The following is a 14,211-nucleotide window of genomic DNA, read 5'->3' on the forward strand; positions in this document are numbered from 1 at the left end:
TACATGGAAAACTGAAAATAATGACAAAACCATGCAAAATCAAAATAAGACTACATCAGAATGAAATCAAAGATAGCTATGAAAAACTGTAAACCTAAAATGATGTGGGAACAATCATTCCCTTCCACTATCACTTTTGACAACTGTATGTTGCCTCCATCCAACAATTTGTGGCTCATGCACTTGTAAAGAAACTCTAGGTATTACATGTATCATGCCTGAGTTTTGTGTCTGTATTTGTCAAACAGTAGTTTGAATACTGGAACAGAAGCAGAACCCTGGTATGCAACCCTCTTTACTTTGTAACAACAAGAGGTCTTTACAGTTTTTCCTCAGCATCAATCCTCAAGAAAAACGAGGGAAGGAGGTAAACTGTTACTCTTGTAGTCTAATCGCCCTGATCTAATCATTATTGGCTTCACATGTAAAATAACATACCTGAGTCTGAATACCATAAGTTGCCATCATTGCCTGCAATCGCATACTTTCTGCAATCAGAACAACTTGCACCACCAAATCACTTGCTGTACCCTGCAAGAAAATTGTGACATTAAAATAAGACAATAATTTCTGCATTTTAGTTACAACCCGTAGCATCGTACTGGTTTGTTTCATGATCAATAATACAGCCCAAAATTAATATTTCATTATGAGACCACTAAACAAAATTTTAATAACTTATATAAATGTCTTTTTCTTCTATGCTACTATTCATGCCTCTATCTTCCTAATGATTACTAAATCTTTCAACCTGATGATGTAAAAGTCGTGGAATTATGAAATAACTAGTAAAAAAATAGTTGATATTCAAATGTATTGTTGCATGCTTAATTTGGATGAACTCTCAGTTCAACGGCAAAAGGCACCAAGTATTTTGAGAACACGTTTTAAGTTTTTCAGTCAAACTCACCATCAATTCACATAGCTGTCTAATCAACTATAGTGATTTACTGACTGATATAAATTTTGTGCATGTTGCCCTTGTACAGAGAGAACATCACCAGGAATTAGGAGTTAAAAGAGTATATGCATTCCTTTAGATAACTTTAGCAACTATGTGATGGCAATCATTTTCATATGTAAAGTGCTGCTGCAGTGGGTTACATGTGCATCACATAGAAAATACAGTAATTGGTGAATATCATTAACTATGAACAAAGATTTGATTACAGCATGCACTTAAAAAAGATGTAGAGTTACACTATGAAATAATGTCACAGACCTTTATATGATGATTGAACTGGTGAAAAAAAGTTCTCATACTTACAATGTGTAAAGAAAGAGCTATCTGTCTACTTATATCCCTGATGCCTCTTCCCTTTGGAACTCCCTCAAGGGGGTGGCCATGGCAACAGAATCTTCATAAGTAGTGAACGCTAGTGCCCCTTCTAAGTCTTTTGGTACATTACCCTTAACAGACCACAGGCAGAAGGCAACTCTAACGAAGTGTTTGCAGAGGTTCCTACCTAATGCTCCTACTAACTACTTCTACCTAATGCTTCTGCCTAATGTACCTAATGCTTCTCTCTAATGTTCCAACTACTTCTACTTAATGTTTCTACCTAATGCTCCTTCCTTAATGTTTCTACCTACTACTTCTAATTATTGCTCCTAACATTTTGCCAAAAGGAAGGGCTAGTGCACAGAGATCATTGCAGGAAAATCTAAAGTCAAGACCAATAAGCTGTGTGTTAAGTGATCTCAACCATCAAGTGTGAAAAGGAGAGATCGTATGCTTGTCGAGAGAATGCCAGTAGTCCACGTGTGGGTGAGTCAGAAAGAAAAGACTGCTGCCAAGGTCAGAGGAGGATAACTTGACAACTGAAGTGCTGGCTCACTACGCAGCTGTTACTAACTCTCCCAATAGCAAGGTGGGTAGTACTGGTAATATACCTCTCTGGTTGTTGGCTGCATACCCACTACTACCTACCATGGAAGAACTAGTCTTAAAAATTCACTTTTTTGCAGAACTTTCTCTTTACAGGAGTACCCTGAATAAAAAGAAAAAAACACTACAAGGTCAATTATTTTCATGGAAAGCTATTGATATACTTTTTTCTCCTTTCCCATCTAAGCAAGGTAGCATCATAAACTGAGCTTTTTAAAGTAAAATCCTCATTTTGACCCTCTTATTACTACTTTCTCTTACAGTCACAAAAACTTAAATGCAAGATAAAAACATGTCTGACTACCTTAAAGAGACAGCCATTCCTAAAATACAGAGATGTTCAGTAGCAAGGAAGAAAAACATACCAAGAGAGGAAATGTTTTTGAATGAACAGCTTGAAAGAGAGCCTAAACTCAAGAGATGTTCAGTAGCAAGGAAGAAAAACATACCAAGAGAGGAAATGTTTTTGAATGAACAGCTTGAAAGAGAGCCTAAACTCAAGAGGGGAGTTTGTACTCTATTCTGATATAATGCTATTCTTAAACTTGGTGAACATTCATAAAGTAAAATTCCTGCATAGAAATGCTGGTTCCAAAGGGTGAAAGTAATTTCCTTACTATAAGTATAGTTCTTTAAGCATCAGAGGAAGATACTTCCTTAGCAAGAGGGAGAGGGGTATCATTATTAGATAACTCACAAACCCTTGTGAAATGGGTCCTAGGGCTCATGCAGCTCCAGTACACTTGATAACATGAACAGGATGGGCTTCGAGATGAGAAATTCTTTTGATAAGACCATGCTTTTTTCATCAACTGACAACAATACTGACTTGCAGTGTATCCTTAAGCAGGTGAAGACCAGCAACATGTGGCAAGGGTGTTCAAAAACTATATAAACCACAAAATAAAGTGTATCCATGAGAATTTCCCCTTTCAACCACCATAATAAGTGAGGTGAGCTGATAGTCACGAACACAACCACCAGGCACTGAGCTGGGGAGGTACCGTACCAAGAAGCAAGCCCCTGTAAACATTCACAGACCATTGTGTAAGGAATTATGAAATGTTTTTTAAAATGAAAGAAGGAAAAGGAAAGGAATGTACATAGATGCTTTTAGGGTCTGCCCAATGGAGAAAACACTTTTTCAATCTTCTAAACCTACCCTTCCACATACAGACATAGCCCTGTGAACAACTGAGAGCTTACTTACATGTAAGAAGGACTTACAAAAATTTCAAAATCATAGAAAGGATGAAGGCAGAGTAGATATGGCATTCAATTTGACCATTAGAGTCAAGAGTTTGTTGAGGAAAAAGTAAAAATTTATTCAAATAAAAACTCGTATATATACATACTATACAGCATTTTGGATGATTCATATTTCTTGCATTAATCAAATTTTTTTTTTCTTTTTTTTTTTACTTTGTCGCTGTCTCCCGCATTAGTGAGGTAGCGCAAGAAAACAGACGAAAGAATGGCCCAACCCACCCTCATACACATGTATATACATACATGTCCACACATGCAATTATACATACCTATACATCTCAACGTATACATATATATATATATATTTTTTTTTTTTTTTTTTTTTTTTTTTTTTCCAAAAGAAGGAACAGAGAATTGGGCCAGGTGAGGGTAGTCCCTCAAAGGCTCAGTCCTCTGTTCTTAACGCTACCTCGCTAATGCGGGAAATGGCGAATAGTTTGAAAGAAAAGAAAGAAAGATATATATATATATATTTTTTTTTATACTTTGTCGCTGTCTCCCGCGTTTGCGAGGTAGCGCAAGGAAACAGACGAAAGAAATGGCCCCCCCCCCCATACACATGTATATACATACGTCCACACACGCAAATATACATACCTACACAGCCTTCCATGGTTTACCCCAGACGCTTCACATGCCTTGATTCAATCCACTGACAGCACGTCAACCCCGGTATACCACATCGCTCCAATTCACTCTATTCCTTGCCCTCCTTTCACCCTCCTGCATGTTCAGGCCCCGATCACACAAAATCTTTTTCACTCCATCTTTCCACCTCCAATTTGGTCTCCCTCTTCTCCTCGTTCCCTCCACCTCCGACACATATATCCTCTTGGTCAATCTTTCCTCACTCATTCTCTCCATGTGCCCAAACCACTTCAAAACACCCTCTTCTGCTCTCTCAACCACGCTCTTTTTATTTCCACACATCTCTCTTACCCTTACGTTACTCACTCGATCAAACCACCTCACACCACACATTGTCCTCAAACATCTCATTTCCAGCACATCCATCCTCCTGCGCACAACTCTATCCATAGCCCACGCCTCGCAACCATACAACATTGTTGGAACCACTATTCCTTCAAACATACCCATTTTTGCTTTCCGAGATAATATATATATATATAATATAATATAATATATATATATATATATATACATGTACATAATTCATGCTGTCTGCCCTTATTCATTCCCATCGTCACCCCACCAAGCATGAAATAACAACTCCCTCCCCGCATGTGCACAAGGTAGCGCTAGGAAAAGACAACAAAGGCCACATTCGTTCACACTCAGTCTACCTGTCATGTATAATGCACCAAAACCACAGCTCCCTTTCCACATCCAGGCCTCACAGAACTATCCATGGTTTACCCCAGATGCTTCACATGCCCTGGTTCAATCCACTGACAGCACATTGACCATGGTATACCACATTGTTCCAATCCACTCTATTCCTTGCACGCCTTTCACCCTCCTGCATGTTCAGGCCCCAATCACTCAAAATCTTTTTCACTCCATCTTTCCACCTCCAATTTGGTCTCCCACTTCTCCTCGTTCCCTCCAACTCTGACACATATATCCTCTTGGTCAACCTTTCCTCATTCATTCTCTCCATGTGACCAAACCATTTCAAAACACCCTCTTCTGCTCTCTCAACCACACTCTTTTTATTACCACACATCTCTCTTACCTTATTATTACTTGCTCGATCAAACCACCTCATACCACATATTGTCCTCAGACATCTTTCCATCACATCCACCCTTCTCTGCACAACTCTATCTATAGCCCACGCCTCACAACCATATTACATTGTTGGAACCACTATTCCTTCAAACATACCCATTTTTGCTTTCTGAGATCATGTTCTCAACTTCCACACATTCTTCAACACTCCCAGAACTTTCGACCCCACCCCCACCCTATGATTCACTTTTGCTTCCATGGTTCCATCTGCTGCCAAATCCACTTCCAGATATCTAAAACACTTCACTTGCTCAGTTTTTCTCCATTCAAACTTAACTCCCACATGACTTGTCCCTCAACCCTACTGTACCTAATAACCTTGCTCTTATTCACATTTACTCTCAGCTTTCTTCTTTCACACACTTTACAAAATTCAGTCACCAGCTTCTGCAGTTTCTCACACGAATCAGCAAGTATTCTTTCTCCCCTATCCCCAGAGATAATCAAAATACATGATCTATAAAAAAGTAATTCAACAGACAATAACATGGCCAAAATCCTTTGTGCTTTCATATTCACTTGAGTTTGCTGGTGATGTTAATGCTGAGAAACTAAGAATACATAACTACATAAGGGATATGTAACTGATGAATACATGTAAAGTACTGTGCAGTAATTCATACTTACTGAATATATCTACATGAACTTCTGAAATGAGTAGTAAACAAATGGGAAGCATGAGAACGAAATGTCTGAGGTGTCATACTGTTGACATTATTGTACACTAACAAGATGACATTACAGTTAATAATATGATTGCTGGTCAGTAAGTCACATATCTATACAAATTCATACCATTCACTTGGCAGTCATGGTGATGCTAAGGCACATTTAACATTCTTGTTGAGAGTAAACTAAATAAGTAACAAATTTGCAAGCCCTGCAGGTGGTGTTTATAACTTTATGGACTACTTTTCAAGTAAAATATGTTGTGAAGAAATCATTATATTTTGTAAATACAGGGATAGATCATGGAGATATAACTGCTGTTTAAGGGTTGAAGAGTTGTTTCACACTATATTTTACTACAGAAACAAAAAATAAAATATCTTTTGGATTTATGATACTGATACCTACAATCCATCACTACCTGCAAGCACTTCTCCTTTTGCCCCCTTCACTGATGTCCCCATTTGTTCTCTTGTCTTTTGCTCATTACATACCTCTTTCCATAACATCCTGTTATTCTCCCTAAACTTTAATGATACTCTCTGACCCCAACTCTCATTTGCCCGCTTTTTCAACCCTTGCACCTTCCTCTTGACCTCCAGCCACTTTCTCTTATACATCTCACAATCATTTGCACTTCTTGTTAGTGAAAGAAAAAAGAGGCATTTGGATGATACTTACAAGAAAGGAGTGCAAGTGACTGGGAGATGTATAAAAGAAAGTGGCAGGAGGTCAAGAGGAAAGTACAAGGGTTGAAAAAGAAGGCAATTGAGAGTTGGGATGAGAGAGTATCACTAAATTTTAGGGAGAATAAAAAGATGTTTTGGAAGGATGTAAATAACATGTAAGACAATAGAACAAATGGGAATATCGGTGAAGGGGGCAAGGGGGTGGTAATAATAGGTAATGATGAAGTGAGGAGATGGAGAGAGCATTTTGAAGGTTTGTTGAATGTGTTTGATGATAAAGTGGGAGAAGTAAGGTGTTCTGGTCGGGGTGGTGTGTGAAGTGAGAGGGTCAGGAAGAATGGTGTGCTTATGAGAGATGAGGCAGTGAAAGCTTTGCAAAATGGTGGGTTTGAATGGTACTGCAACAGAATTTATCAAGAAAGCGGGTGACCGTGTTGTTGACTGGTTGGTAAGGATATTCAATGTATGTATGGGTCACGGTGAAGTGCCTGAGGATTGGTAGAATGCATGCATAGTGCCACTGTACAAAGGATAAGGGGATAAAGTAGTGTTCAAACTACAGAGGCATAAGTTTATCAGATATTCTTGGGAAATTGTAAGGGAGGGTATTGATTGAGAGGGTAAAGGAATGTACAGTGTCAGATTGGGGAGGAGTGGTGTGGTTTCAGGAGTGGTAAAGGTTGTGTGGATCAGATGTTTGCTTTGAAAAATGTTTGTGAGAAATGCTTAGAAAAACAGATGTATTTGAATGTAGCATTTATGGATTTGGAGAAGGCATATCATAGGGTTAATAGAGATGCTTTGTGGAAGGTGTTAAGAGTATATGGTGTGGGAGGTAAGCTGCCTTAAGCAGTGAAAAGCTTTACCAAGGATGTAAGGCATGTGTACGAGTAGGAAGAGAGGAGAGTGACTGGTTCCCAATGAAGGTTGGTCTGCTGCAGGGGTGCGTGATGTCTCCATGGTTGTTTAATTTGTTTATGGATGGTGTAGTTTGGAAGGTAAGTGCTAGACTTTTGGAGAGAGGGTTGAATATGCAGTCTGTTGGGATGAGAGGCCCTAGGACGTAAGTCAGTTGTCATTCGCCAATGATACAGCTTTGGTGGCTGATTCGAAAGAGAAACTGCAGAGGTTAGTGACTGAGTATGAATAAAATGTATAAAAGGAGAAAACTGAGAGGAAATGTGAATAAGAGAAAGGTTATTAGGTTCAATAGGGTTAAGGAACAAGTTAATTGGGATATAAGTTTAAATGGAGAAAAACTGGAGGAAGTATTTTAGATATCTGGGAGTGGACTTAGCAACGAATGGAACCATGGAAGTGGAAGTGAGTCACAGGGTGGGGGAGGGGGTGAAGGTTCTAGGAGTGATGAAGAATGTGTGGAAGGAGATAACGTTATCTCGGAGAGCAAAAGTGGGTACGTTTGAAGGAATAGTAGTTCCAACAACATTATATGGTTGCGAGGCTTGGCCTATAGATAGAGATTTATGAATGAGGGTGGATGTGTTGGAAATGAAATGTTTGTGGACAGTATGTGGTGTGAGGTGGTTTGATTGAGTAAGTAATGAAAAGGTAAGAGATGCGTGAAAATAAAAAGTGTAATTGAGAGAGCAGAAGAGAGTGTGTTGAAGTGGTCTGGACATATGGAGAGAATGAGTGAGGAAAGATTGACAGAGAAGATATATGTGTCAGAGGTGGAGGGTACAAGGAGAAGTGGATTTAAATTGGAGTTGGAAGGATGGAGTGAAACAGATTTTGAGTGATCAAGGCCTGAACATACAGGAGGGTGAGAGACATGGAAGGAAGAGAGTGAATTGGAATGATGTGGTATACAGGGATCGACTTGCTGTCAATGAACTGAACCAGGGCATGCAAAATGTCTGGGGTATACCATGGAAAGGTTTGTGGGGCCTGGATGTGGATGGGGAGCTGTGGTTTCAGTGCATTACACATGACAGCTAGAGACTGAGTGTTAATGAATGTGGCCTTTTTTGTCTGTTTTCCTGGAGCTACCTCACTGAGGCAGGGTATTAGCGCAAATGACTGGGAGATGTATAAAAGAAGGTGCAAGAGGTGAAATGAGAGTTGGGGTGAGAGTGTATCATTTTAGGGAAAATAAAAAGAAATTTTGAAAGGAGGTAAATAAAGTGCATAAGAACAAGAGAACAAATGAGAACATCAGCGAAGGGGGCTAGTGGGGAGGTAATAACAAGTAGTGGTGAAGTGAGATGGAGTGAGTATTCAGAAAGCTTACTGAATGTGTTTGATGATAGAGTGGCAGATATAGGGTGTTTTGGTTGATGTGGTGTGTGAAGTGAAAGGGTCAGGGAGAATGGTTTGGTAAAGAAAGAGGTAGTGAAAGCTGTGCGGAAGATGAAAGCCAGCAAGGCAGCGGGTTTGGATGGTATTGCAGTGGAATTTATAAAAAAAAAAAAAGGGGGGTGACTGTGTTGTTGATTGGTTGGTAAGGATATTCAATGTATGTATGGTTCATGGTGAAGTGCCTGAGGATTGGAGGAATGCATGCATAGTGCCACTGTACAAACACAAAGGGGATAAAGATGAGTGTTCAAATTACAGAGGTATAAGTTTGTTGATTATTGATTGAGAGGGTAAAGGCATGTACAGAGCATCAGACTGGGGAAGAGCAGTGTGGTTTCAGAAGTGGTAGAGGATGTGTGGATCAGGTGTTTGCTTTGAAGAATGTATGTGAGAAATACTTAGAAAAACAGATGGATTTGTATGTAGCATTTATGGATCTGGAGAAGGCATATGATAGGGTTGATATAGATGCTTTGTGGTTGGTATTAAGAGTATATGATGTGGGAGGTAAGTTGCCAGAAGCAGTGAAAAGTTTTTACCAAGGATGTAAGGCATGTGTACAAGTAGGAAGAGAGGAAAGTGATTGGTTCCCAATGAATGTCAGTTTGCGACAAGGGTGCGTTGTTTAATTTGTTTATGGATGGGGTCGTTAGGGAGGTGAATGCAAGAGTTTTGGAGAGAGGGGCAAGTATGCAGTCTGTTGGGGATGAGAGGGCTTGGGAAGTGAGGCAGTTGTTGTTTGCTGATGATACAGCGCTGGTGGCTGATTAGGGTGAGAAACAGCAGAAGTTGGTGACTGAGTTTGGTAAAGTGTTTGAAAGAAGAAAGCTGAGAGTAAATGTGAATAAGAGCAAGGTTATTAGGTTCAGTAAGGTTGTGGGACAAGTCAACTGGGAGGTAAGTTTGAATGGAGAAAAACTGGAGGAAGTGAAGTGTTTTAGATATTTGGGAGTGGATTTAACAGCAGATGGAACCATGGAAGTGGAAGTGAGTCACAGGGTGGGGGAGGGGGCAAAGGTTCTGGGAGCAATGAAAAATGTATGGAAGGTGAGAACATTATCTTGGAGAGCAAAAATGGGTATGTTTGAAGGAACAGTAGTTCCAACAATGTTATATGGTTGCGAGGCATGGGTTATAAATAGGGTTGTGTGGAGGAGGGTGGATGTGTTGGAAATGAAATGTTTGAGGACAATATGTAGTGTGAAGTGGTTTGATTAAGTAATGAAAGGGTAAGAGAGATGTGTGGTAATAAAAAGTGAAGTTGAGAGAGAGCAGAAGAGGGTGTGTTGAAATGTATATGTATGTATACGTTGAAGTGTATAGGTATGTGTATGTGCGTGTGTGGACGTTTATGTATGTACATGTGTATGTGGGTGGGTTGGGCCATTCTTTCATTTGTTTCCTTGTGCTACCTTGCTGACGTGGGAGACAGAGATTAAGTATAATAAAAAAAAAAAAATAAAAAAAAATTCAAGAATACAAAATGGTGAAAATATATCTACATCACAATTTTGGAATATAAAGCATCATTGTGACTCTGGGACAGGAAATTAGTTGTGAATAATAAAGCATCGATAAATGTATGAAAACTCCAGACGTATTCAAGTCTGTTCACGTCTAGTATTTGTATGCCGAAGTGGTTGGAGCCTGACGCAATCGCAGTGTCAAATCTTGCTCATTTCTGGTGTTGCTGTGTTGGATGATGGATGTTATGTGCTATACAATTATCATAATGTAGGTTTTGTTTGCCTCTTATGTTATTTTATGTACTATGACTGACTGAATGAAGTGAAATGATCTGATTATGAAGAAGCTGGCTGTTTGGAGCAAACATCTACCAATGTGTGACTTAGCCAAATATATTCTTGTTACAAATTTGCATCACTTTGCAGTGCTTCAAAACAAATCAATGCTCCCACCTTACTGGTGTCAGTTTGGTTAACATGGCTGAAATTAATAGGGAAACATCTTCTGCACAAACTATAGCCCAAGAGGCATATAGGGAAACATCTTTTGCACAAACTATAGCCCAAGAGGCATCATTTCAACTTGCCTAACATCCATCTAATTTGTAATTAGATGCATTCCAACCACTGAGCGCCTGTAATGTCTGGTCCCATCGTACAATGTGGGGTGGTAAATCAAGTTATTAAATTAATAAAGTATTGTACCCATTAAACTTATAAAATCCTGTAATCATTCCAGGATGAATTGACGTATGCCAATAAACATCTTTCAAGCCTTGACCAACAGTCCAAATATTTCCCTGCAGAATATTGTGGACACTTTCACCATCATCATTTTGAACTTCTAATGATATATGTTCACTAAAAATGCAAATACTAAGACCATTCTATGATAAAAATACAAAACACAAAACACAAACAAGTTATGGTTAGGTTTATCACTGTCATCTTATGACATATTGACCTATAACAAAAGTACATACAATTCATGTCCTGGAAAAGCCAAGAATAAGAAATGAATTCAAAAACTGGGATACTACCAGCCAGAGTCCAGCAGGTCAACACAGTGCCAACAAGGAAGTGTAAATGAATGTGAGTGGACGACTGCTAGGTCAACCCTCATGTCCCTGCCATGATGTTACAGGTCTGGATGGTTTGGTATATGGCCCATGAATCCTGTGAACAAGCACTTGCCAGCCTTATACAATCAGTGATGGTTGGACAAGATGAATCCTCATAAGCACATCTCTTTTTTCAGGGATATAACTGTTATACAGAGGAATTTAAACAGCTATAGACCACCGGGTCCTGACAAGGGTGTTTATTCTAACGCCACACCCAGCAAGTGCTCTCTCAGCTGTTCATGGAGCTCTGTCCGTGGGTGAAAACATTATTGATAATATGTGCAACCCTGCATGCTAATTAACAAATACCTTATATCATCTATTAAGTATATACATACTGATATGAAATATTTCCATGCAATAAAACTAGACTTTATACATCAATCTAGAAGAATGTCCAGCATTATCTAAATTTCTGACTACAAGCATTTTATTCACAGCAGAAAAACCATCTTAATGGCCATAGAGAACCAGCACTAGAAAAACCAATAAGTGGCAGGCATTTATTCAGTATCTTGTACTATCTATAAAAGTAAGTGTAAAACTCATACTTACTTTGCTGTTCTTGCTCTAAAAAGGGATGAAAAAAGGGACATTTTATGAAACCTGAAATTCACATAGCATGAGGAAAATATAAGCAATGTAAGAAAAACTATAAGAATAATAGAAACTGATATGAAGCTAAAAATCAAAGATATTGAAAGATACAAATATAAAGGAATATGCCACTCTTCAATAGCAGGGGTACAGCAAAAAATCTATTCATACCACCCAAAGAGCTTTTGTAAACTTTGAGAAAACACTCACAAAAAGCCACATGCTTATGTATTACAAGGGATGTAAGAAAGTGATGCAAGCAAACACTCATCCAATTAGGTCCACTCCAGTGCAAGTAGATCAAGTGAAAAATTAGCTATTAAATCATAAGAAAGAGTTTGTGACAGTGGATGGTGTACTAGTACTTGGGATATTTAGATTGTTCATATTCTAGGCACACAACCATTATATATATATGGTATATTCCAGGTTAATACAATTTATCTTAATCATTATTCATAATACATTCCACAGTATGGATTAACATATGACTGGTCAGAGCCTCTCAATATCAACCCGCATAATTTTGATGAGGAAGAATGAATATCCTCAACATATTAAAGTTACAAATATATCTGATATGGGAAAGTAATAAATATATCTAATACAGGGGCAAGAAATGCTGTATATAAAACATGGGGAAAAATATGTATCAGAAATGGGTGAGGAATATATTTGAGATGGGATATTACAGGATATGAGACTTAAAATATATTAGCTGAGAGGGGAATAAACAAATCTGATATTGATAACAACTACATTAGAAATTGAGAAACACATATATTTGTAACAAATTACTAAAATATCTGATATGGTATAGTAAATATATTTTGAATGCCAAAAGTAACACAGCTGATATACAGGTAACATATTTAGAAAGTCAGTAACTAACTGATATGGGGAGCAAACTATACTGGACATGGGATCAGCAAATATGGTTAATAGAGAGATATCAAATATACTAATATGGGGGAAAAGATATAACCAATATGAGCAAACAAATAATGTATATCTGATAAAAGGTTATGAAATAAAGGAATTCCTGAAACGATTTAAACATGCCAAGCTGAATTCATCTCAATCATATGTAAATCTTTCAAAATAAAGTTTTAATACATTTCTTAAAAATAACTAGAGTATCTTAATAATTCCATTAAAAGATCCAAAAGATCACTATTACTGGCTTTTGTATAAAAATCTTGATTATCCACAATAACAGCAGTTGCATAATTATGCTTTATCTGAACCCATCTTATGGTCCACAATGAAAGATAAATAATAAATTTATGATACATGTCCTATACAGTGAGTTACAAAACACTGGGGTATAAAAGGTTTTGATAACATCCTCATTAAGCAGATCCTAAACGACCTAAAAAAAGTTGAATATTACTTGGATAATAAAGATTATCAACAGCTTATCAAATATGAACTAAAGTATTAGTTGCAAGACTCCCTTGACTATTTGCGCTAGAGCATTTGCAGAAATTTTACTGTGCTGGACATTGCATATGGGTAGGATGAGGGTGCCACAATATATAACACATATGTAGGCATATACCAAACAGGAAGAAGTGAATCTAAATGCACCCTCTCCTTACCTTCACAAAGTACCTTGAACGCTTGGTAAGATACAAGAAATTTTCAGACTTAGGTAAATGCTTACAGAAAATATCAAAATCATGCTAAATTTAAAAAAAAAAGTGCTGTACAGTGAAAACAAAATGATACTGGTCATCAAATGAAGCAATGAAAATATTAGTTAAATGGTTATCAATACTTGCATGATCATAAAAACCAAAAAAAAATACACTTATAGATACAAAAGTGCAAACCTAACTTTGGAAAAAAGAGAAAGGTCACACAACTCTTATGAGAGATCATCAGATAGTTCCAAAATGTCCTGTATATATGTAAGGCAAAGATCTAGTGGGTTAGCTCCTATAAATAATGAAAAAAACCATACTTCATGAAGGTCACCATATTTTCATTAACAAGGATTATTGTGGCAATGTCAGCAACAGATGTTGGTTTTCTAACATTACCCAAACTCTTACATTAATGTTCAGCCATTAAAAAATGATGCAATGAAATGAAACAAGTAGCAATATGACATTACTGATTATTTGGTGTTTTCAAGAGCAACACAGCCACAATGAAAAGAACAAAATCAAATTGTAGGGAAAGTCCACGTACATCAGAACAAACCAAATCCCATCCCTATGAGTTAGCTTTTGGTATGAAATATGATCCAAGCAATCCTTCATAACTCATAACACTTTTCATAACAGACAATATAAAATTACAGTCCACTTTCAAAGACTAAACACCCTGACACATGCAAAATCATCAAATTTTTTCACATCTTCATTTCAATTTCACATTATCACCATAACTTACATACACCATAATCATATCCACCATGAACAAAATGGCCC

At 37.7% G+C, this 14,211-nt stretch overlaps 1 protein-coding gene across 4 annotated transcripts in view; it reads right to left on the reverse strand.

Annotated features, from left to right (window-relative positions):
* The window catches only part of LOC139765716 (probable phosphorylase b kinase regulatory subunit beta), a 217,915-nt gene that overhangs the window by 117,669 nt on the left and 86,035 nt on the right, over positions 1 to 14,211 (reverse strand). For 2 of the 4 annotated variants that reach the window (XM_071693507.1, XM_071693510.1), the window contains exons 12-13: positions 11,732 to 11,746; positions 439 to 531 (exon numbers count right to left, since the gene is read on the reverse strand). In XM_071693507.1, the coding sequence (XP_071549608.1) occupies positions 439 to 531; positions 11,732 to 11,746 (108 nt within the window). The remainder of the gene's footprint in view (positions 1 to 438; positions 532 to 11,731; positions 11,747 to 14,211) is intronic. The other 2 variants (XM_071693508.1, XM_071693511.1) reach the window with 1 other exon arrangement.

Source organism: Panulirus ornatus, chromosome 55, assembly GCF_036320965.1.
Source record: "Panulirus ornatus isolate Po-2019 chromosome 55, ASM3632096v1, whole genome shotgun sequence".
Taxonomy (NCBI): domain Eukaryota; kingdom Metazoa; phylum Arthropoda; class Malacostraca; order Decapoda; family Palinuridae; genus Panulirus; species Panulirus ornatus.